This window comes from Corylus avellana, chromosome ca10 (assembly GCF_901000735.1).
Source record: "Corylus avellana chromosome ca10, CavTom2PMs-1.0".
In the NCBI taxonomy this organism is placed as follows: Eukaryota; Viridiplantae; Streptophyta; class Magnoliopsida; order Fagales; family Betulaceae; genus Corylus; species Corylus avellana.
In genome coordinates, this window is record NC_081550.1 from 6073481 (window position 1) to 6096818 (window position 23338).

The 23338-nt window shown below is 36.1% G+C and overlaps 2 protein-coding genes and 2 non-coding genes across 5 annotated transcripts; 1 reads left to right on the forward strand and 3 right to left on the reverse strand.

Moving 5' to 3' along the window:
* Positions 1-3684: 3684 nt before the first annotated feature.
* Positions 3685-6704, reverse strand: LOC132164545 (splicing factor U2af small subunit B-like). Of its 2 annotated transcripts, none has more exons than XM_059575078.1 (5): positions 6401-6704; positions 6145-6313; positions 5482-5608; positions 4966-5399; positions 3685-4012 (listed from the first exon to the last, which is right to left on the reverse strand). In XM_059575078.1, the coding sequence occupies exons 1-4, from the start codon at positions 6635-6637 to the stop codon at positions 4985-4987; spliced, it is 948 nt and encodes a 315-aa protein (XP_059431061.1). In that variant the 5' UTR covers positions 6638-6704; the 3' UTR covers positions 3685-4012; positions 4966-4984. The 2 variants fall into 2 exon arrangements, with proteins under 2 accessions (XP_059431061.1, XP_059431059.1); XM_059575076.1 differs by having other exon boundaries at positions 3685-4842.
* Positions 6705-6816: 112 nt separating this feature from the next.
* Positions 6817-6899, forward strand: TRNAL-UAA (transfer RNA leucine (anticodon UAA)). The gene has a single exon. It is a non-coding gene; the product is annotated as a tRNA-Leu (tRNA).
* Positions 6900-6961: 62 nt separating this feature from the next.
* On the reverse strand, positions 6962-7033 carry TRNAG-UCC (transfer RNA glycine (anticodon UCC)). Its single transcript has one exon. It is a non-coding gene; the product is annotated as a tRNA-Gly (tRNA).
* Positions 7034-12205: 5172 nt separating this feature from the next.
* On the reverse strand, positions 12206-18805 carry LOC132163457 (glucomannan 4-beta-mannosyltransferase 2). The gene is made up of 9 exons (XM_059573755.1): positions 18152-18805; positions 17899-17997; positions 17343-17595; positions 15671-15781; positions 14486-14622; positions 14221-14334; positions 13883-14082; positions 13553-13777; positions 12206-12895 (listed from the first exon to the last, which is right to left on the reverse strand). Exons 1-9 carry the CDS (start codon positions 18479-18481, stop codon positions 12733-12735), a joined length of 1632 nt encoding a protein of 543 aa, XP_059429738.1. The 5' UTR covers positions 18482-18805; the 3' UTR covers positions 12206-12732.
* Positions 18806-23338: the final 4533 nt, after the last annotated feature.

Sequence of the window (23338 nt, forward strand, 5' to 3'; positions counted from 1 at the left end):
ATATCTTCTTTTCCTACCTTATCTGCTTCGTTTATGTGTTGGGTTATAATACAATAATGAAACATGAAATATTCGTCTTATAATATTAAATTAAAATGCTATTTGAAATAAAAACATATAAAGGTTCGTTTATTAAACACATTTGTTGTTGTAATAGGTAACTTGATCAAATATTATCAATCAATAACCATAATGTCTTTTCTGTGTTGTCGATCTGTTTCTATTGATATTACCAGCTACCTAAAATGTCATACCTGCTTTATAACATGGTAATGTTAGGTGTCTTAAAATTTTTTTAAAGGTGATATGGTTTTTAAAATTATTATTGAATTAAAATTTTGAGTATAATTTATTTAAAATTTAATGGTAATTTTAAAATTTATATCAGTTTTTGGAGGATTTTAAAAGGATAAAAGAGAAGATTTTCATATTGAATTCTCTTTCTTTAAAGTCTCATCAACACCTTCCATAAAGAAACATTTCCCAAATAAAATTGCACATATATTTATATTATTTCTGAAAAAATATCCTAACAACCAAGCTGGTCAACCTGAATGTTGGACGGGTGGGAATGAAAAGCTTCTAACTGTTTCTTCCTGCAAGGACTTGATGATCCCCTTTTTGGTCCACAGTTAAGAGGATAGTAATTAGGTTTTTCCAAGGCAAGCCGTCTTCAAGGATGCCCATCTGTAACTGTACTTAAAAGTTGATATACAAAATCCTAGCGAACCTTCTCAAACCTCTCGTGCACAGAGAATTATCTGCTTTCATTCAAGGGCACGATAATTCCGTCCTAGCCCTAGAAGGTTTTGTTACGCCATGAAGCATAAAAGGGCAAAGGAGGGTTAACGGCCTTGAATCCACCGACGCTTATCCCCAAACTCCTGAAAAACCCGAAAGGATCTACTTCCATTTTCCTTTTAGGCAAAACAAGAGGGCAAAATGATCTTAAATTTTTTAAAAGAGTATTTTGCCCTCCTATATTGTAGTAACCGTCCTCTCCACATCCCATTCCCTGAAAAACTACATGGCAGCAAGAAAACGGATGGATCATTATTGGACCTTTTACTAGTTGTTGCATTTATTTAATTTTTAAATGGGTTGTGTACTATTTTATTTTGGATTTTATATTTGTTTTTTGTGGGCCTTTAGCCGAAGCCCAAGTAACACTACGGTTCAGGTTTAGCCTTTACACGTGCATTTCTATTTATATTAGCAGTTTTTAATGAATAATATTTTGAGACATGAATTATCCTCTTCCGAGCTTCTCTCTTCTCTCCTTGTCTCCTCACTCTCTGAGTTTGTTCTGGATTACTCATCTTCAAAAAAGAGCTTTGTTGGGATAGCCCCCCCGCGCACCAAGAAGTCAATTTTACAAAATCCGCATACCCTTCAGCAAAAACAGCGAGCCTTCCACCATTGCAGCCATCAACTCAATTCTCAACCTCCCCAAAGTTCCTCCCAAAACAAAATACCTCGGCCCTCCCCTCTTTATTCACTAAAATAACAACTTGGTCTTTGAAGATACCAAGGGAAAAATCCTCCAAAAAACCTCTAGTGGTAAAAGCCAAGAACCCAAGCTGCTAGAACCACCCTTATTCAATCTGTTGCAGCAGCTATCCCTACGTTCACCATGTCAACCTTTCTTCTCCCTAAAACCCTCAGTAAAGAGATTGATACCCTTTCAAAGAGGCCCCGTTTGCCAACAGTGCGGAACGGCACTGTAACTGGAATGACACTGTTCCAGTTACAATGCCATTCTGATGATGTGCAACAAAATTTTCAGACTTTCAGCAAAAAGTCTACGCGATTTTCAAAAACTCAAATAATTCACTGTCACACACCCCAACATCCCAACAAGTAACCAGGGGATAACTAAGCTAACCATGTACTAACTCTACTTTGTCTTTCAACAAAAAAGAGAAAAAATTAACAACTTTTCTGCTGCAAAGAACTCTTCTCTCACATTTTTTCAACAAAATTTCTTCTTCCCCTCCTCTGTACGCCGACAGCCCATCTCAAATCATATTTTCTTCCCTAAACCCTATCCATTTTCCATCATATTTTCTTCCCTAAACCCCATCCATTTTCCATTTTGTCACACACCCACAAAGTATTTCTCTATTGACCCCTCTCTCCTCCGCGAGCGGGTATCAATGCAGTGCAAATTCTCTATTAATTATACTTCCGTGTTAACTTGTAAAAAGAGTTTTTTTTGTTTAGGATTTAGGAAAGAAAATATGATTTGAGATGGGCTGTCGGCGTTTAGAAGATAAGAAGAAGAAATTTTGTTGAAAAAATGTGGGAGAAGAGTTCTTTGCAGGAGAAAAGTTGTTAATTTTTTCTCTTTTTTGTTAAAAGACAAAGTAGAGTTAGTACATGGTTAGCTTAGTTATCCCTTGGTTACTTGTTGGGATGTTGGGGTGTGTGACAGTGAATTATTTGAGTTGTTTTTGAAAATCGCAAAGATGTTTTGCTGAAAGTCTGAAAATTTTGCTGCACATCATCAGAATGGCACTGTAGCTGGAACGGCACCGTTCCAGCTACAGTGCCATTCCCCACTGTTGGCAAACGGGGCCAGAATTTTTGGTGGGGTTTCCAAAAATAAAAAAATAAATTGTTCTCCCAAAGTCCCTTCTTGCCAATCTAGGATGAAAAATCCTAACTGATGAAGATCTTTGGGTCAATGCCCTAAAAAACAAATACCTCAAGAACTCCAATCTACTTGATGCCCCCTATCACCCTCAAGCTTCTTGGCTTTGGAAAAGCATCCTAAAAACTTCAAATCTTGTTTAAAAAAAAAAAAAAAAAAAAGGGAGTCTGTTTCACTATCTCCACAGGTCAAAATCTCAACACATCTGAACTACGCCCTGGTTACCCACATTGCAAAGCTTCAAACCCACCCCAAACCCTAAAATCTCACAAGCCTTCCCACCCATCACATTTCTAACCTCATTGATGCAGATAGTAGATCATGGACAAGTGGCATCCTTAATCTACTGTTCAATCAAGATACTGTCCACAACATCCTCAAATTCACCTTCCTTCAAATCCATGCCCAGACACATTGACCTGAACCCCGTCCTCTACTGGTAAGTTCACAGTGAAATCAGCCCAAAAAGTGGACCCTATCACCCTCGATGCCTCCTGGAAATTTACCAGCCCTCTCCCCCCTACAAGAATGGAAAAACCAAACAATCTGATCCACAAAGCCATTAAGCCTGAAATCCCCACCCTCCTCAAACAAACCAAGCATACCTTCATCTTCGACAAGGAAGCTTGGGACAAAACATCAACTCAAAATGAGAACTGGTCTCCTCCCCCTGTTTGACATACCAATGCTAACTATGATGTGGCTACCAGTCCATATTTATTCTTAGATGAAGCTGCAGCAATAAGCCATGACAAAGGAGAAATCCTCAAAGTGGACGCCTCACACCTCCCTAGGTTGATGTGAATACTGGTGAAGCCAAAGTAGCCTCTCAAGGCAACTCTCTCCTCATTCTTGAAGGTGATTCTCAAATGGTGGCAATGGCAATCAACCACCCTGAATTCACTTCAGACTGGCACATCAAGTCAATTGTTTTGCTTCAGACCACACCCCCCCCCACACCCCCCCCCTGCGGCTTTTTGATTGGGAAAAAAAAATCGGGCAACAAATTAAAAGACATGTTTCAAACAGACTAAACGAAAACCCACCATTCATCAAAGGAGATCCAAAGTTGAACAATCACATACAACCGTACAAAGTGTAATAGTAAGTCTTCAACCACAAGTGATGTCAAGATCCAAAAGCTTAAACAAATCCAAAGTATCAAATTGACCAACAAAGCAGATTTTTTGCTGCAGTCATCCTGACCTGCAATTTGACCAGAACACTATCAAACAATATTAAGACCTCACCTACGAATCTCAAACACTGACGATTTGGGCTGCAGGTGCTTTCTTTCTCATACAAACAGTAACCTGATAGATCCTGTAAACACATTCCTCTGCCGCTGCACCCAACAACCTGTACACAAATTTCATGGTAAGCTGCAGTTAAAATAATGGCTTGGTCCAGAGAAGCAGGGATGCCTGAACCTGCAAAACTTGATAACATATGTAAGATCGGAACTTTACTTGTAATTATATATTAACAAAAGATAAAAAGATAGTTCATAGAAAACAAAACCAAAGACAACCATCGAAATTTGATCGTTCCTCAGATGTGTGGGGGGTTTCACAGAGTCCCTGACTGTAAAATCATTCATGCATATGCCAAAACCACAAATCAAATAAAATTTTTATGCATACATGCACGTGTTGCACACTATTGGATTAGCCTCCCAACAAGAGTAAATCAACCAAAAAAAAAAAATCAAATTTCTCACAGATGTCCTTTTGAAGGTCTAAAACATTATTAAAATTGACAATGTCTTAGTAAAAACTCTATTTCCAAGAATTCTACCCGTTAGTAGTGATTGATGGGAGAAATTCCATATCATAAATCAAAGTTATTCTGCAAAGGTGGTCAGTAGTCCTGCAATTCTAAATAAAGGGACTGAGTTCTAGTTAACAAGCAAGAAAAGAAAAAGGGGAGGAGATGGAACAGTTCAAAGGTCTCTTTACAAATCATGACAGCCATTAGTCTTCAAAGGGAAGGAGTGGAGCCATAAGGAAGATGGAAGCAAAGAGATGGTTAAAGGATTATATTTTAGTTCTTAGAATCCTATCCTGTGGTAAAGCATGCATCAAAGCAATACAGTCAAACAGTATGTATGCAGGTGAAAAGGCAGAAACACAGAAAAAAAAAAAAAAAAAAATCACATTCCACATGAGAACTGTGGACCTGCACACCACCTGCACAGTGTAAAATGGGCTGTAAGCTATTTTCATTTAATTGGTGGTCCTTGCTGGAATTTAACTTTCTCCTAATGAAGCAAACAACAGAATATCAAAATCACAAAAAGAGAGGAAACGGACCAGGATACAACTAAAAAGATCAGTAATTATATCCCTGCTGTGGATGCTGCTGGTGCTGGTAGCCATAGTATGGATCTCCATTCTGCATATGCCCATTATAACCACTGTCATTATTTCCATCAGCATTAACCTTACTAGCCTTCTCTGGCTGTTGTTCCCTTTCCCTATTCCACTGCTCAATTTTGGCACGTCTCTCCGCACTGCCTTCCCTAACGGGGCTCCTGCTTCTTCCTCTCCTACGGCCAGGGCTTACGCTCTTGTGCCGCCGACTCCGACTCTCATGGTAATTATCCCTTTCATCGTACTTTCTGCCAGAACCACGCCCCCCATGAGAGCGCTCTTCATGGCTCCGATGCCTGTAGGGGCTCCTACTTCTGCTTCGACTCCGGCTGCGCCTTCGCTGGTACCTCCCAAACAATTGGCGCCTCAACTCCCTGACAAGAACAAATATACACAGATTCAGACAGAGAATACCACAGAACATAAAACATGATAACCATAAAAAGGACATTAGACCTGCTGATCCTTTTCAAGTGCATAAAATTGCAGTATCCACCACGATTGCACGTGTTCTCCTCGTACTGCCTACAGGTGGCTTCACGAAAGTCCGTCACCGGAGAAAAGTCGACAATGATGGGACGGCCTACAATTACAATTTTTGGGTTGTGATTCCAAACATCGAATACAAAGTGTTAAATCACTATTTATTTTAAAAACTTAAATCTTATAGAAAATTATGAATTTAATTATTTAATTAGTATTCTAACAATCTCCTTAAGCGTAAGCTCAAACTCCTACTCTGAAACTTAAAACATGAAATATTTAGTTGAAATGAGAGGTCTCTCTACCACTGATTTAAATAATCATTTATCCCAAAAGCTTATTGTAAAATTAATCATTTAATTAATATTCTATAACAAAGGCTATACATAAGCGTCAAGCTTAAAAAAGGACTGTGCATCACATAAACAGAAACTCCGTAAGAAAATAATAGACATAGGACTATGAAACTATAGCCTGTCTTCGCCTAAGAGCTTAAAGATAAGTGTATGTTTGTTTCTGTCTAAAATCTACACGCTTTAAAGAAGAAAGAATACTCAATCGAAGAAGTGTCCTATAAATTATAGACAATTCATCAACCAAAACGTGAATGGAAAATTGAAGAAAAAAGAAACTAACCAGCATAAAACCTTCCGGTGAGATTGCGAAGTGCATTGGCAGCGTGTTCCTCCTCTCTGAACTGGACGTAGACATTGCCGACCATGTGGTCTGCCAGGTTGTCACACACGTTCAGACTCTCCATCTCGCCGTACTTGCTGAGCTCCTCAAACAGGTCTTCGTAGAATTCCTAAACATTCCATGCCAAGCATTAGAAACAATCACATCAAGGAAACGATTAATTTGAGTGAGAGAGGGATAGGGAGAGAGGGGAGACCTCGAAGTGCCTCTGGATGGTGCGTGGGTCGATAGGCAGGCCCTGGGCGTCGACGCCGGGGGTTATCATGTCGGGGCGCTGGTACATGTTGGAGAGGAGGAGGGTGGGGCTGATGCTGGGCTTGGTGTGCAGGCGAGAGCAGCGATCGCCGTGCCTGCACGCCCCGATCTTGAAGTAGAACGGGCAGTTAACCCTGTCCTTCTCCGTCCCGAATATCGAAGCCAAGTGTTCCGCCATTATTACTCTCTGTCTCTCTCTCGGGGCGTCTGCTTCGATTTGGGTATGCTTGTCGTGTCGGAGGGGATAAGAGTTCCTGTTTTTCTTGTTTTTTAATGAATAATATGTGACCTTGTGGAAAGTTCGGCGGACATATTTTGTATATCTTATATTTTAGAAGGAGCATCTCTTATCAACCAGCTGGTTTGCCCGAGAGGTTAAGGGGGAAGACTTAAGATCTTCTGCACATAAGTGCGCGTGGGTTCGAACCCCACAGCCAGCACTTTTAATTTTGTTCTTTTCTATTTTTGAAGAAAAGGAGCTAAATAAAAAGCAATCGAACCATGCGTCTGCCGGGAGTCGAACCCGGGTCTATTGCTTGGAAGGCAATTATCCTAACCGTTGGACTACAAACGCTGATGTTTGTTACTCAACATATTTAAAAATAAAAATAATAATCCAAAAGAAATAGGAAGTATAGCATTCAAAATTAAGGGGTAAATGCAGATACCAATACGGTTAGAGGTTTGCTACAACGCATTCCTTCACCCATCTCCCCACCATCTTGTCTCTTAAACATCTTGATTTTTTTTTTTTAAAAAAAAAAAAAATCAAAGAGAGAAGAGATGGTGGGAGATGGGCGGGAGAATGCAAAAAAACATTTGCCATACGGTTATTATCTACTATCTGCATATAAGACAATTGACCTTTTAGATATTGAAGTTGTAATTTTTGCTTCCAATACAGAAAGACATTTATTTTTTTGTTTAGTAAATAATCAAAGCACTAGCAATAAAACAAACAATCAAAACAGCTTGATTCTCAGAAAATAAAAACTAGATTACTAACAATACACATCAACCCGTGAATGTCCATATAGACTTAAAATTTCTCACTAAATACTATTATTCAAAGCACTCTTGCTAATCATTTTGTCAAGAAATTTTCATCTCATACATTATTTAGCTTTCTGTGTCATCTATCTATAGTTGGCGAATAAAAAAACAAGAGATTACTAACAATACACATGTGAATATCCATATAGACTTAAAATTGCTCAATAAATACTATTATTCAAAGAACTCTTGCTAATCATTTTGTCAAGAAATTTTCATTTCATACATTATTTAGTTTCCTGTGTCATCTATCTATAGTTGGTGAATGAAAAAACAAGAGATTACTAACAATACACATCAGCCTGTGAATATCCATATTAACTTAAAATTACTCACTAGACACTATATTCAAAGCACACTTGCTAATCATTTTGTCACAAAATTTTCATCTCATACATTATTTAGTTTCATACGTTATCTATCTATAATTGGTGAAGGAAAAAATTATTTGAAAATAATAATAATAATAATAAATGAAGAACATATAAATAGATTTTCATATTAAAATTACATTGCAACCTCCTCCTATCTGCTACATCGCCTCCACCTCCCGAATTTGCGTTGGTTTTCAGATTTGGCTTTTTCAAAGCTAGATATGTCTGCCTCCGTCAACCATGCCTATTAACGTGCATCTCCACCCTCCTTGCTTCCGGTTGTTACCTCTTACGCATCTGTCAGGTCTTCACGCGCCAGCACGTTCCTGCCATCTCGCTCCTCTTCCAACGCCTAGCAGCTTGAACTCAATGTAGTACCTACTAAACTGCATGACAAATAAATGTCCTACAAGTGAAAATGTAACAACTATGTAAGTTTACAACTTAGTAAGTAAACATCATATATGAATAAACCATGAAAATAAGGCCTAATGAAAGTCTCAAATGAATTCTCATGATACCATGCCCTTTGGAAGGTTTGAGCGTAAATGCCGAGGGTCCATTTATAAAATAGAGTATTATTCATGATGCTTTGAAGCAATAAAAATATTTGAATTTAAAACATTACATTTTTGCACATCTTATTTACAATGTCACCATGATTGTCATCTCATCATATCATATTCTCATTCTATAATTGGAGATTTTAAAACTGGGTATAGGACTAGCGATAAAACAACCAGGCCAATCAGTGGGCTTTGGTGGCATTATGTGTGGCCTAGACTGACATTAGATCTATTTACAAGCAGCTCAAGCCCAAACCCAAACAGTATTAGTTGAGCCAAGGCGCAATCCACAAAAGGAAAAGGTTTTAGCTGGGCCCAGATCTATTTACAATTGGACTGCAATCTACGTGGAAAGAAAAAGTAGCATGGACTGGTACCGAAAAATGAAAATAACCTGCAATTTATTTAATTTTCTAATTGATAAGGAGAAAATAAGGGAATAATTCTCTAATTTAGGGATTATAATACAAAACAATTACCTTTCACATGGCTAATAATTTAAGCACGTAATGTGAGAGACCCCATATGAAACTCATTTACTTAAATAAATATTAGAGAAAATTTCATTTTAAATCCCTGAATTATCGCGCATTTTAAAAAGACCCTTCGAATTTTCAAAAACTCTCAATTTAATCCCTTAAGCTTTCAATTTGAGTCAATTGACCCTTCGTCAGATTTGACTATTAAATTCTAACGGCAATACCTAAAAAGACCAAAATAACCCTCAATTTTTTTTTATCACTTTATTTTTTTAAAATTTTTAATTTGAAATTAAGGGTAAATTTAGAATTTTATAAAAAAACAGAGGTATAAACTTTATTGTATCACTTTTAATGTTTAAAATCTGATAGAGGGGGGGGTCAATTGATTGAAATTGAAAGTTTAGTGATGTAAATTGAGAATTTTTTAATTTTGAGGGAGTCTTCTCAAAACGTGCGGTAATTCAAGGGTCTAAAGTGAAGTTTTCCCTAAATATTAGATTGCCCGACCACCTATCTAAACATGTAAATTTTATAGAAAGTATTTCATATTACCTGTCTAAATTACTAAATTATCAGTAATTTAGTAACTTATCATAATTGAGTCTAACTTTTGTTATATGAAGTGAATTTTGTTCACATGGGGGTAATTTGTCAATTTGTGGCTTAAAAAATATTTGTTAATCAGCCTAATCTCCATCTTCTACGTATGCTCTCTTATCTTATAATATTTAAGCATTCTCTACCATACATTACACGCTTTAAAAAAAAAAAATGAAACAAAACACCAGAAGATACCATTTATGGTTGGTGTCTAACTTGCACGTGGTGTGGCAAATGTACATTAAGTAATAGAGCCAAAACCATTTTGGTCCCGAAAATAATAAGTTTAAATCCAACATTTATGCTATTTGGCATGGAGGAAGCAAGTTGGGTGACTCACTTTTAATGTATGAGAGAAGCAGAGAATATTATAAAACAAAGAGCCGAATATTTCATTGAAGAGTCGACCCCATTGTCTGGACTCTGCAGAGAAATGGGCCTCTATGCTTTTGCCCAAATTATTGTCGATGAACATAATCAAAACCTGACGTGTCAACGTCGGACTGGCTGATGCAATTCATTGGAAGAGAAGAGAAGACCCAACAATAATATACGGCGGCCATGTGAAAGGATCCCACAATTCCTCTGTGTGGGCTGGCGGCACGTGCCTCTGCCTGCGCGCGCGCGTGTAGAAATCAGCTAGATTTGCCGGATTGGGTGTAAGATCTTGCCACGTTTGAGTGAGGCGTTGTCGAACGTTGCTGTTACTGTCGGTCGTAAATCATGATGGGGGACCAAGACATTGGAAAAAAATCCAGGTAGCCTTAAACGACAGCAAAAATAACTGAAATTATTCGGATCGGATCTGTTTTTATCGAAGCTTTTTCATAACGCGACAATTAAAATTCAATTTCACATGCATGTTAATGTTAAACACCAAAAATGGAATGGGAGTTGAAAACGACGTACGTACAGCTCATCCCTTACCCTACACACTCTGCAGCCACAAGACTATCACGAGCTCATTTGATTATACAAGATTTCTGCATGTGCAATTCTTCAATTTTCCTCCATAGATGTATGACGTGTTGGTGAAAATTAATCTTTATTATTATTTTTTTTTTATAAATTTTTGTTGTATGACAGTCGTGTGAGAACGAACTTAATATTATTATTCTAATTGAATTTATTAGAGTTAGATTGAAAAGTATATCTACAAAATGAATTTAAAACTTGTCCCAAGCGGAAATATATGATTTTTTTTTTGTTTTAATCTGAACAAAGGGGAATATATATAATAAATTACAAAAGAAGGACAAAAAAAAAAAGAAAAAAAAAAGGAAGGATCCCACTCAATAGATTCTTTTTTGCCATCTTAATTGAAACGACCCGTTGATGCAACCAAACGAAGCTTGCAGTATTTATTTTTCCTGTTGGTTTGGTTGGAAGAGGATCTACCATGTGAATTATGTCAAACACCCATTACTTTCATGGTGGTTGCCAAATCTTATGTATTCATAAAAGCTAATTGAACAATATATATATTTTGAGGGATATCAATTCATAATAATTAGCTATGAAAGACCCAACTGACCAACTAAATTTGTCGGTTGTCTAATCACCTATTTAAACATGTGAGTTTCATATAAGATCTTTAACGATCATGACTCGTTTAGAGATTTCAATTCATGTTCGAGTCTGTCCGATTGCAAACTCTCTCTCTATATATATATATTGTTTTATTCTAATGGTAGGTTGAATATTTTAATTTAACGATGTAAAAGGTTGATACAGTATTGTTAGGAACATTACAACTTTAATTACAAGATTTTTACTAATGAAAATTGATGTGACGTTCCATGTAATAATTAAATTACTTATTAAATTTTATTGGACCCATATTGTGCCTAGGGATGATAATACTTGGCAGTTGCTTTCCTCACTGAGCCCACTGTTTCTGTCATTATCTTTTTGTGAGAGGGCAATCAGAACAACTTGCTTTGGAAGTTTCCATAATCTATGGCAAGCATTATATAGTTGTATATTTATCTGAGGCCAATAATTGGTATCTTTCGAAATTTAGATTAAAAATGTCTTTGCCCTTCCCAATGGTCTATAGAAACTTTAACGTGCCATCTATTTTATTAGCTATAGTTAATATATTAATACAGTGCCTCCATTAGACATTATAATTCTACCCAACTCTCTCTCTCTCTCTCTCTCTCTCTCACTCATAGGTTGAAGTAAAGAAAAAGGTTAGGAAAGATAATGACACTTGTAGTAGAAGCAATGCATAAACCTCAAGTAATCCATGTTACAGTTAACGTGACAAAATGGTAACAACAAAGAAGGGAAAAGGTAACATGGAATCATGAGACGTAATTGATGCCATCACAGCCATATATGATTGGGACAAAGCATGGAAAGATACATCAAACTGTTCCCCAATTCCCAGATCTGCTACCTTTTGGATATTTTATCAAGTGGATTTATCTGTTAAAATTAATTAACACATAAATCCACTTGAAATCCACTCATGAGAGCTTATGCTTAAAATTTGAAGGGTCGATGTAATCGAGTGAAGAATGTAAATTAAATGATTAAACTCATCGTTTTCTATCTGCTTAAAACTTTTTGAGATATGTGATGATCAATCAGTGGCAAAGGAAAACTGTTGCAAAAGCAGTAGATTCTGTACTCCTTATCTATGAATTTTGAAACATGTAGAACAAAAGCAGCACATGAAAGGCTTCACAATTACAAATACTTTGATTACAAGTTCATCCTTTTTGATTGATCAAATTATTCACCAAAACTAAGGAAAACTAACGAATAGGAAACCCAAAAGGGAAGAACAAAAATCTCACAATTACAATCTATTCAAACAAATTAAATAACATCATCTCCTTGCTGTCTAAACGATAGGCTGTTTCAGCTTTCTTCCTTGTACTTGGTTCTGTCGTATGATGTATTTTCCCAATAACATGAACACTTTCTTTCTGTTATTTTCCGAGATTACTCGAGCAATGGCGTGACAAATTCCGACGAAAGCATGGCAAGAACTTTTTTTGCCCAACATGACCAATGACCTCACCTTGAATATGTTGAAATATTACAAATTGCAAACAATGTTGCTCATGGAACCCGCCCCCCTCCCCCCTATATATAATTCGTTGCAGTTGAGAAAGATACGAAAATGGCATTAAAAACACTAAGATAATATGCCAATCTAATGAATATAACTTAGGCATACTGCCACTAAGAGCTGGGGATGATGGTGCCGACGTAGCCGAATCCTGCGATGAGGAAGCTTAAGGTTTGGAGGAAGAGGTATATAAAGTAGTTGTTCTTCCCGTGGACAAAGTCATAGCATCCACAGATGAATAGGAAAACTCCAAATCCCAGTTCCAATGTATGGATCCTGTTCACATTTTAACCAAGAAGAAGCAACAAAAAAAAATTGCACGTTAGGCAATATATATGCATACATCCTTCACCTTCACACACTCACAGTTGCATAACAAAGTCAAAAATTGGAATCTAACAATTGCAGAAAATAACAGAAATGCCCTCTTGGTTTTGTCCTCATGCCACTGACAACTAGTATTTTCTCAACCTTAAAGATTGTTTTAAAATTCTCAGTCCACTGTAAAGGCATGTGAGTCTCTCAACTCCTCCATTGCCATGTGCTTGCAGTAGACTTACCCAAAGTTTAGGTAGAGCAGGACCATTGTCCATTTACAACTGAAGCAAAAAAATAAAAAAAGGTTCCTACCAAAATGGAATCTCTAACTTACTTGCTCCTTGCTAATCTACTTATGCAAGGATTCTCAACCACTGTAATAAAGAAAACCAAACACAACCAATTATTTTTCTAGGACTTGTAGAAAATATTATTATTTCTCTCTGCCAGTGTTCATGTGTCTCAAAGCAACTAGATGGAAAGGGGAGAAGTACTACTAGTTTACCAAGACCTCCAACTTATTAATAATTGGATACTCCTAAATTTTATACACAACAATTATCATGCTGATGGTAGTCTATGCAGATAGAGTTAAGAGTATAAGCAAAAATTTACCTATCTGCAAATTTAGATCGTGGTCGTTTAGAAGGCGCTTTGGTATTTGTCTTGTTCTTGGAAGCGTCTCCTGATTTGCTTTTGAGAGCAGAATCTCCAAGTTTTTCAGTGACAACCCACTCATTGGCTCTCCCAGCTTCTAGCAGACCAATGAATGTTGCCTTGGTCCGGTGCAAAGACATCACATTCTCAAAAAGAATCCAGTAGAAAAGTAAGTGAATTGACCTGCAAGTTTGAGACTACCTAAGCAAATGGAATTCTTGCCCAGGCAAGGCAAATAAATATCCAAGAAAATGGAAGAGTAAAGGAAATTTATAAACTATAGCAGACCTTGGAGTTCCCACTGAATTAAGAATGGTGATGACGGAGGGAATATAGACAGCTCCCCAGATAGGAACATAAACTTCAGGAACCAAGATGGTCAGGGGAAGTACAACACAGTAAAACATGAAGGTGACCCAATGGGCTACAATCTTCCGAACGACGAAGAAACTGTAAATGACATATACTTTCTTCCACAGTGTTACTTTCTGCAGCAATATTTACAAACAAAATAACATTAGAACTTAGAAGCTCCGATAATTCAGGGAATAAGTTGATTGCCAACTAAAGTTCATAAATTCACTAGTCTCGTACAACTCTACAGCATATCTTAATAATAAACCAACCTTATTTCTAATGATTTCCATCACCATTTTCCTGAACAGATTAGAAGGACCACAAGACCACCGGTGCTGCTGGAAACGGAAGGCATTAAAAGTACTAGGAAGTTCACTTTTCACCTATCATATACATAATCAGTGATTTAGAAAATGCCATAATCCACATACATGTAAGTTATAAGTGAGATACATTAAACCCAGGGTTCCTATTTGTGACTTAGCTAAGGACAGACTAATGGAACAACTACTTCAACTTTGCCACACTCGATACCTGGAGGTCACCAAGGTACAAAAATTTCCAGCCCCTAAGACTAGCGCGGACAGCAAGATCCATATCCTCCACTGTTGTTCGGTCCTTCCAACCGCCTGCTTCATTGATAGCAGCAATTCTCCATACACCAGCAGTACCTTATTAATTCGTACATAAAAAATAATTCATTACTTCTATACGAAGCAAAGATTTGCACATATTTGAAAGGTTGTGGTGATGGTAATAATAGAACTAATCAGAAATAATTCTCTGAAAACTAGAAGTACATAAAAAGTTCTTTTCTATGTCTAATGATTTGCATATAGCTTCAAAAACACAGGTTTTTTGGCCTAGCAAATGCCTTGGGTATAAGTTTCATCGCTTGAGATTCTTCTAATGTAATTTGAATGCTAGAAATTGATTTTGTAGTACTTTACCATGTAACATTAACAATAAAGCAAGAAGACACTTCATAAGCAATCACTTTGAAAAATTGATATTGCTAATAATTGCGTTTTCTATATTTATTTCTTTTTAAAATCCTTATGTACTCATGGATTTGCAGTCAAAATTAACTTTCATTGCTTGGGCAAGTTAACAATGTGTGGGAACAATCATTGTGACTGATGGGTTGGACCCTACATTTAATTTTTTCCCCTGCTGATCATCATGACTTTGACTCATCCTTTTAAAATGACAAATCATATCAATGGTTTAAATTTGAATTAAATACCTTAATTTATAAGAAACAATGATGGTGAAAACTTTTCAACTAAAGTATTTTGGGAGAGTCATAATGCATATATTAAATCATAACAATGACGATGATGATGGCGACTGTTTATAACAACATCACTGCATACCCTGAAAATTGGACTAAATATATTAACAATCTTGTAGAGCTGGTGAAATTATCTTCACCTAAACTACTCACCAGTTCCAATGACCCTGACATGCCATTAATATATGTAGTTGTGTCCAATTAAGTTCCCTTCAGTTGTCAAACTTACCAGTTCTGTCTCATGTCAGCCAATGTCTAAGGTTTGGTTTTTTTTGTCAATTATTTTTACCCTTTTGAAGGCAGAATGGATTTAGTCTAGCTCGAGTGCATTGAATAATATTGATGTGGTGTAGCTAGTATGCATTGAACAAGTATAGCTAGGCTAATTCATATTGAATGGGTTTTGAACAAGCAAGATTAATTACCATTGAAACCAAAGAAGGCATGTGTTGAAGAACCAACTTCTTGCTCAACTGTGAAATGGTAATCCAATGACATCTCTTGCATCCTTGTCAGCAAGCACTCATCAGCATTCACTGCAAAACCATTCCAAAATCCATCACCAACTCAACCAAAACCAACCACCTTCTTAATTGAAAATTTTAATTTGAGTAATTTTATATAGTAAACTCATATACAATTGTCATTCAAGGCAATAAAAATCAGCCATTTGTTTTACACTTTTTTTTACAAGTGTTGCTCTAATGACTAATTTTTATTACTACGCCATCAATTATAATGGAGTTATAAAATAGCATTATGGTCCATATTCAAAATCTTAACCCAAATTTATCATCAAGAAGCATAGGCAAAGAGCAAAGTACTTGTACTTTTGTGCTTAAAACATTAAATAAAATGGAGAAAAACGTATTTACTTGTGGTACAAGTTTTGTTGTACATGACCAAAGCCACATGAATGTGTGATGCTAAGTAGGGTCAAAGCTGAATTAAACAAAGGGGAGCAATCAGGCACGGCCCCAGCCTCACGAATCCCCTGTGACTGATGAGCTGGAGACGTCCCATTCGATTCTAGACAATGCGATAAAAAGAAGGGAAATCCTCACATGAAGCAGAAGTGTAGAAACATTTACGATTTGTCCTCACGTGACTCAAATAAAAATATATGCCACGTCACGACGAGCACGAGGGAGGAGAGAGCTCCAAGAGTCCCAAGTGTCGGCAGCCAGACTGAGATTCACAGCTGGACCTCTGTTCCCGTCCACTTCCTATCTTTCCTTTGACGGCCCACTTTCCGTTCAATTATTTAACAAAAAAAAAAAAAAAAATTAATAAGGGCACGTGCCAAGTGGAAATGACCTATTTACCCCTCCAACTTTTTCACCGTACCTAAAAGCGTTGACCGTCTGATACCGTACAGTCCGGGTCGATGATTTAAGCCCACAAGGCAGTGAAAGCTACCATGGTTCCTCGTTTCCAACAAAATGACAAACCTACCCCGATTTCAGGCATCGTCCACGCCAGTGAATCCGAGGTAAAATGACGGTGACTCTCAGTCTAAGGCTAGGACACTTGCGTCATTTCAAGTACTACGAATTCGATTTCAAGAAGGTAAAAAAAACATTTCCAATTCAATGAAGTACGAAATCGAAAAAAACAATTAATGGGGGAGACATTTGTGTCGTAGAAAGTATAGATTGACTGTTCGTAAATTTGGACACTAATTAATTTCCATTAAAAAATTGGGGAAATTAATAGATTGTAATAAGATTTCCCCAACTAATCACAGTTTTTGTCTGCAATTGTTTTGTGATGTTCGGCGTAAACTTAACCAAATGTCAAAATCAGGAGGAGGGCTGCTACGTGGACCCATGCCCGCAATTGGTGGGTTCACTTTAAGGGACCCCACCACGCCATGCAGTCTGCAACAAGTCCCGCCGACGATAAGAGAGAGAGAGAGAAAGAGAGAGAAAATCCCAATTTTTTATTTTTTATTTTTGACAAAAACAATAAAAAAAGGAAGCAAGCAAAGACCACCGACAGTTTCGAAAAACAAACAATTAAGGATAATAATAGGGAAAATTAATGAGCGTAATTAGTGGGCAATGGGATTATATGTTTGTTAATTGTGGAGCTTACCAAATATCCAGCGCCCTTGAACCAAGGCAATCTGGGGGTTGTGGACCAAGAAGGGGATGGCTCGCCGGAGATAGTCCGGTTCAGGCCGGAAATCGGCGTCAAAAATGGCCACGTATTCGCAGTGTTTGACGTAGCTTCGCTTGAGCCCTTCTTTTAGAGCGCCGGCCTTGTAGCCCGTCCTGTTCTCTCTGATTTGGTACGTTATGTTGATGCCCTTGCTCGCCCATCTCTGGCATTCCGTCTCAACCATTTGCTGCATTATCACCATGCAATTCCAAAAATGAAACAAATTTCTTGTAGGAGAAACCAGATCAGGAATTTGATATTATGAACAAAAATATAAAAGTTAATGATGTTGGTTTTTGGAATTTGGGTATGTAAAGAAGACTGAAATCTGTTACAGAATACAGAGAAAATGCTGCGAAGTGAAGTAAAATCCAAAAGCTAAATACACCCAGATCAGCAAATGTAGAATTGGTTCATGCGAACAAACTTAGAAATAAATAAAAAATAAATAAAAAGAGTGATTTGATGGCTTTGACAATTAATGGAGAACCTTGACGGCAGGGTCAGTTGAATCATCGAGGACTTGGATCACGAGACGATCCGACGGCCATGAAAGACCGCATGCCGCTCCAATGGAGACCTTGTAAACCTGCACCAAACAACCATGAAAGACAAGACAAAAAGCATCAACCTTAGAACTTTCTCAGAAACCCAGAAAGAAATAAATACTACCAAAACGAAAACCGCAATGCTAAAGATCACAAAAAAACAAATCCACAGAGAGAGAGATACACAAAACCAACCTCTCTTTCATTGAACATTGGGATTTGGATGAGTACCACAGGGAAATTGGAGCTGCCCATTTCAAGGTCTTCTTGCAATGGCTCGAATTTGTAACGCTTTTCTGGTTTCTTCCAGAAGAGCTTAACGAGGATTATGACAATCCCCATGTAGACCCTCTCAATGAAGAGCATCAGCGACATGATCAAACAAGCGTAAACCCCAAGTCTCAGAATGGGCACTATCAATGGCGCTTTGACAAGCTCCCACATCATCCCAATTTGTCCTGCAAGCTCATCTCTCACCCCCTGAAATGTTCCCGGAAACAGAATCTTCTGTGAAATCTCAGCCATCTCTCACTCTCAAAACCCAAGATCTCTCTCTCTCTCTATCTCTCTATCTCTCTAATTTGGGTTTATAAATCCCCAAAATGTGGATTTACAATGATATGCAAACAAGAGTAGGTAGTACTAATCTCTATCTTCCCAGAAATAGTAAGTACAGAAAAAAAAATCTCAACTTTCTTCTCCCTGAGAGCCTCCTCTCTCACAAGCTCTGCCCGCCAATACTCACTGTTTCTTTCTATGAAATGAAGAGGAGACACAGCAGTATTGGGGCATTGTCGGAGAGAGAGAGAGAGAGATGAGCAATGGGATGGACAGACACACAGAGAGAGACAGAGAAAGAGAGGTGCTTTTATAGTCAGTTCTGGTGCTATTCTATTTTCCCTTTGGCAATATTTTATTTCTTTCTTCGTTAAGATTTTTGGAATTTAATGACTTTTTCTCATCATCATTTTTTTTTTTTTTTTTCTCTTAAAAATATTTGGAAGCCTTTTAAATAAACAACAGTTTTTGCTACATTACTAGTAGCTATAAAAAGCATGTGATGGGCATAATCGTAATTTCATAAACATGAAATTATATCAGTGGACCAAGCATGTTGCATGTGAATGAAGTGGCATCTTCTGGGTATGGGTAAGTACTAAGAAGCCGTAGCAGAATGGAATCTGGAGTTTGCCAATTTCAGAAATCCACCACTAATTGCTTGATTATAAAGTGCATCTGTCAAGAGGGCCTGAAGGGAAAAAAAAAAAAAAAAAAAATTCTCTTTTTTTTTTTTCCCCTTCAGGTAAGAGAATTATGGAATTAAATTTTATATATTTAATAATGTATATGTTATTACGATATTTTTTTAAAAAAAATTATAAAAAAAAGACGAGTAAACACGGTGAAAATGAGAGACAAAAGGATGAGAGAAGAGAAGAAAAGAAAGAAAGCAAGAAATTGAAAATGGATTTTGAGATTTGATTCTTGGATTACAAGTTGTGTATTTATACCCAAAAAATTAGGAGACAAATCCCGTGTTTACATCAATTCCATTAACGTGAGTGACTCTAAATAGAATGAATTCCATGTTTGGCTGATGTTCTTGTTGGCATTCAATTGCTTTCTTCGAGAGTTTTAATTTTAGAAGCCATGAGTTTCGTAATTCTTCTCCAGTAAAAAGTTGTTGCCCAAACCTACATCCTAGAATGGAAATGTTTGGACTTTTTCCAATTCATTCCTCCAGAAGGTCCATAGCAACTCCTTTTTTTTCTTTTTTTCTTTTTTAATTGCTAACAAATTACACAATGACTATTAGAAAAGTTTACAAACAAACAAGAGTAATGTTATATAACATGTTTTTATTTCAAAATTATTGAAAAAAACGGTTGATTTATTGATTAATTAGAACTGTCGTATCATTATAAGATAACTATAAGATAAAAATACGGTGGACCATTACTCAACAAACAATTCTGTTTAATTTGATTTTTTTAGTGATAAAAATGCAGATTTTAACAATGGTTAATTCAATTGCCTTTCTCTAACCCAAATTAACCGTTAAATCTTCAAATGGGTAGTTAACTATAGACCATTTTCAAAGATGTATTTGAGGTCATTTCTTCACTATCCTAGGGTTTGGATAAGAAAAAAAAAAAAAAAAGTGCTTGGAGTTTATATGTATATTAAAAAATAAAATAAAAAATTATCTTCCTTATTAAAAAAAGAAAAAAAGAACAATAACTTCTGCTAAGCATGTCACTTCCCTCTGTTTTTACCTATTTTTCATGCAATTCAAAATAGAAGGGTACTTCTTTCACAGCAAGTACAAATATATGAGGAATAAGATTATAGTATTTATTTAATAGTCAAAATTTGAAGTTAATATTTGACGGTTTACATAATGTCAATATTAATACGTGTAACGTGTTTTTTGTTTTGTTATTATTGGGGCAAAGATACGGGTATTTTTTTTTGTTTTGTTAGTAAACAAGTGTAACAGCTTAAAACCTTTTTTTAGTGGCAAAGGTTTTTGGCAAAGTTCTATAAACGAAAAAAAGCTCTATTATCCACGACAATCCCAAATAGGCGGGCGATAAATATTGAGAAATGATTGGTGTCAATATTTTGTCCATATTTCTCTCATATCATATCGATTAGATTTGTGAACTTATATGGACCTCATATAAGTCATGGTGAACTCCACAAATTTAATTGTTGATTTATTAAATTTATAAAAGAATATGAAAAAATATTGACAAATTATTGACACCAATTATTTCTTATAAATATTTTACCAATCATATTAATACATGCATTTATTGGGAATTAGGGTTTAATTAAGTTGAATAACTACCTAGATAAACTGTCGATCAAATAAGTGAAAAAAAAAGGGACAGAAATTTCCTCCAAACCAGTCAGGAGGAAATATCCCCAACCCATTTAAAGTGACATGTGTCTATAAACATTTAAAAAGCATATTCAATTCTTAACGTCATTAATAGCAGTTTACTAACTTAGACTAAATTTCATATCCTTTTTAAATGTTTATAAATACATGACACTATTTTAAATGAGTTGACAAATATTTATTGCAGACTGATTTGAAAGAAATTTCTGTAAAAAAAAAAAATTGGGTTGATAGCGAAACTTTTATACCATAAAATTGTTTATAGATGAAAAAAGAAAAAAGAAAAAAAAGAGACTGTGGTTTGTGGTCTATTCTATGATGGGGCAGAAAAAAATAAAAAAAATAAAAGAATAATAAAAAAGGGGAAGCTCACGTACATTACATTCAATCACTCCGCGCATGGTGGCACTTCTTAGGTTGCGGTATTCCCGGAGGCCGGAGATGTTGTCTCTAATATTACAATTAAGTCAAAAGTGGTGGACTCAATGTTTTGTGGCGGATGTTTAGATTTTGATCTTATTTTATAACTTATTATTTAATATAGGGAAGTATAAATTCGGTAAATAATGAAACCATAAACTTGGATGTGACGAAACTTTCACTATTTAATTTGAAAACATTTGTTGAGGTTTGAGAACCTTTACTTAGTAAAATACCTAAAAAAATTCTAGAGAATCTTGGTCGTAACAATAAAATGTGTGGTTTAGCTAGAGTTTTTCAATTCTTATGGTTGAATCACTTATCTTTTTCCCACAAAGATAAAATGGTTAATCTATTGTTTGATATTGTGCGATTTTCAACTAAATTTATAAAAATGAATCATTTGAAAATTCGCTTTTAAAAAATTACGATTTGAAAATATAAAAAAATCGCTCACGAGGGGGGTGAAAATTGTAGGCTCTCTCAAAAGTCAAGACCGATCTAGTTATAAATTAACATGAGCTTCATAGAGGACTCTAGTGATACCCAAGCCAATAACCCCAAGAATTTTTCATGGCGAGATTTGAAATTGAGATTCAACCTTTAAGTGTCACCCAAATGCCGCTAGACTACACCCTGCGTTTGAGATTGAGATTTCACAAGAATAATTTGTGTTTTTAAAAGATATCGCAAAACATAAAGCGTTTGACATTACGACTTAAAAAACACTTAATCTAAAAAAGAAAGAAAAAAAAAAAAAGTAATTTTTATAAGCAGACTATGGGTGCTTATTTGAAAAAGCTCGAATTTAAACCAAAATCACGATTTTGCATAACAAATATTTGATAAAAAAGTATTTTTTGACATATTTTATCAAATGCTTTTACAATTTAAAAATGTAATGATTTCAAAAACGTAATTTTTAAAGCCACACTTAATGAAACCGTAACCTTAAACGAAACCGTAGTATACTAACCAATTTCGAGTACTTAACACATTACATAAGATAAAAGGGGAGCAACATGGGGCTGGTAGCAAAGAATCACGAAGGGAGGGTGATGGCCACTTTCTGTGCAAACACACCTTGCTTACGAGATCCTGCATCAGAGGAGGCACTGGGTATGCTGCAAGCAGTGGAGTTAGGCATTAAGATGGGGTGGCAAAAAATAATACTGGAAGGAATGTGCTTGAAGTCATCCAACATTTGCGAAATAAGGGCAGCTGGTGGGGATCGTATGGATCAGTAGTGGATGATGCATAACTGAGTCTAGATGGATTTTCGGATTGGAAGGTGGAGCATATTTCCCGAGGTGGCGCATAGAATTGCAAAGCTAGGTTTATCCTTATAGTGAAAGCATTTGTGGGTGGAAGATTATCACCCGTGTATTAACCATATGTATTGGCTGATCAGCTTTCTGTTTAATAAAGGAGAAGCGAGATGTTTTCAAAAATAAATAAATGTGGTGCCATTTGCATGTCTTATAAGCAATGACCCCCAACAAACCTCCAATATATATATATATATATAGAGAGAGAGAGAGAGAGGGGGAGGGAATGGAGAGAGATTCCTAGAATCTGTAGTGATGGCAACTTTCCAGGATTTGAGTGCTCTATCCACTAGCTTGCTACTTCTTAATAGTTATGCCAAAAAGAGCAATGTTGGATGAATCAAAATTAATCATTTTGTTTTGATCCTCAAAAATGGTTATCTTTTTCAAAATTAAGTCAGATTTGATTGAGTCCATCAACTTTTTTTTATTTATATAAAATAGATTTCATTAAGATCTATTATATGCGTGATAGGGTGTTTGGCATAATAAAATTTAGAAATAATTTAAGAATATTGGACGTTTGGTTTACTTCCACTTTAGAGTCAATTTGAGATTGCGTTTGATAAACCTAAAAGTACTTTTAATATTCAAAAATTTCGTTTGAAGAAAAAAGTACTCGTTTGGTAAAAAAATTAAAAGTGCTTTTAAGAGTCCAAAAACCTTGAAAATGGCCAAAACCCACTTTTGGTAAAAGCTTAAAAATAAAGATTTTGCTTAAAAGTT

Excerpts from the sequence above, each read along its gene's own strand:
- LOC132163457 (XM_059573755.1), bottom strand. The coding sequence starts at position 18,481 with ATGGCTGAGATTTCACAGAAGATTCTGTTTCCGGGAACATTTCAGGGG. Across the intron at positions 17,596-17,898 it reads CAACTGACCCTGCCGTCAAG|CAAATGGTTGAGACGGAATG; the intron begins GTTCTCCATTAA and ends GTGATAATGCAG. Across the intron at positions 14,083-14,220 it reads TGGAAATCATTAGAAATAAG|AAAGTAACACTGTGGAAGAA; the intron begins GTTGGTTTATTA and ends ATATTGCTGCAG.
- LOC132164545 (XM_059575078.1), bottom strand. The coding sequence starts at position 6,637 with ATGGCGGAACACTTGGCTTCGATATTCGGGACGGAGAAGGACAGGGTT. Across the intron at positions 6,314-6,400 it reads CCATCCAGAGGCACTTCGAG|GAATTCTACGAAGACCTGTT; the intron begins GTCTCCCCTCTC and ends TGGAATGTTTAG. Across the intron at positions 5,609-6,144 it reads CACCGGAAGGTTTTATGCTG|GCCGTCCCATCATTGTCGAC; the intron begins GTTAGTTTCTTT and ends TTGTAATTGTAG.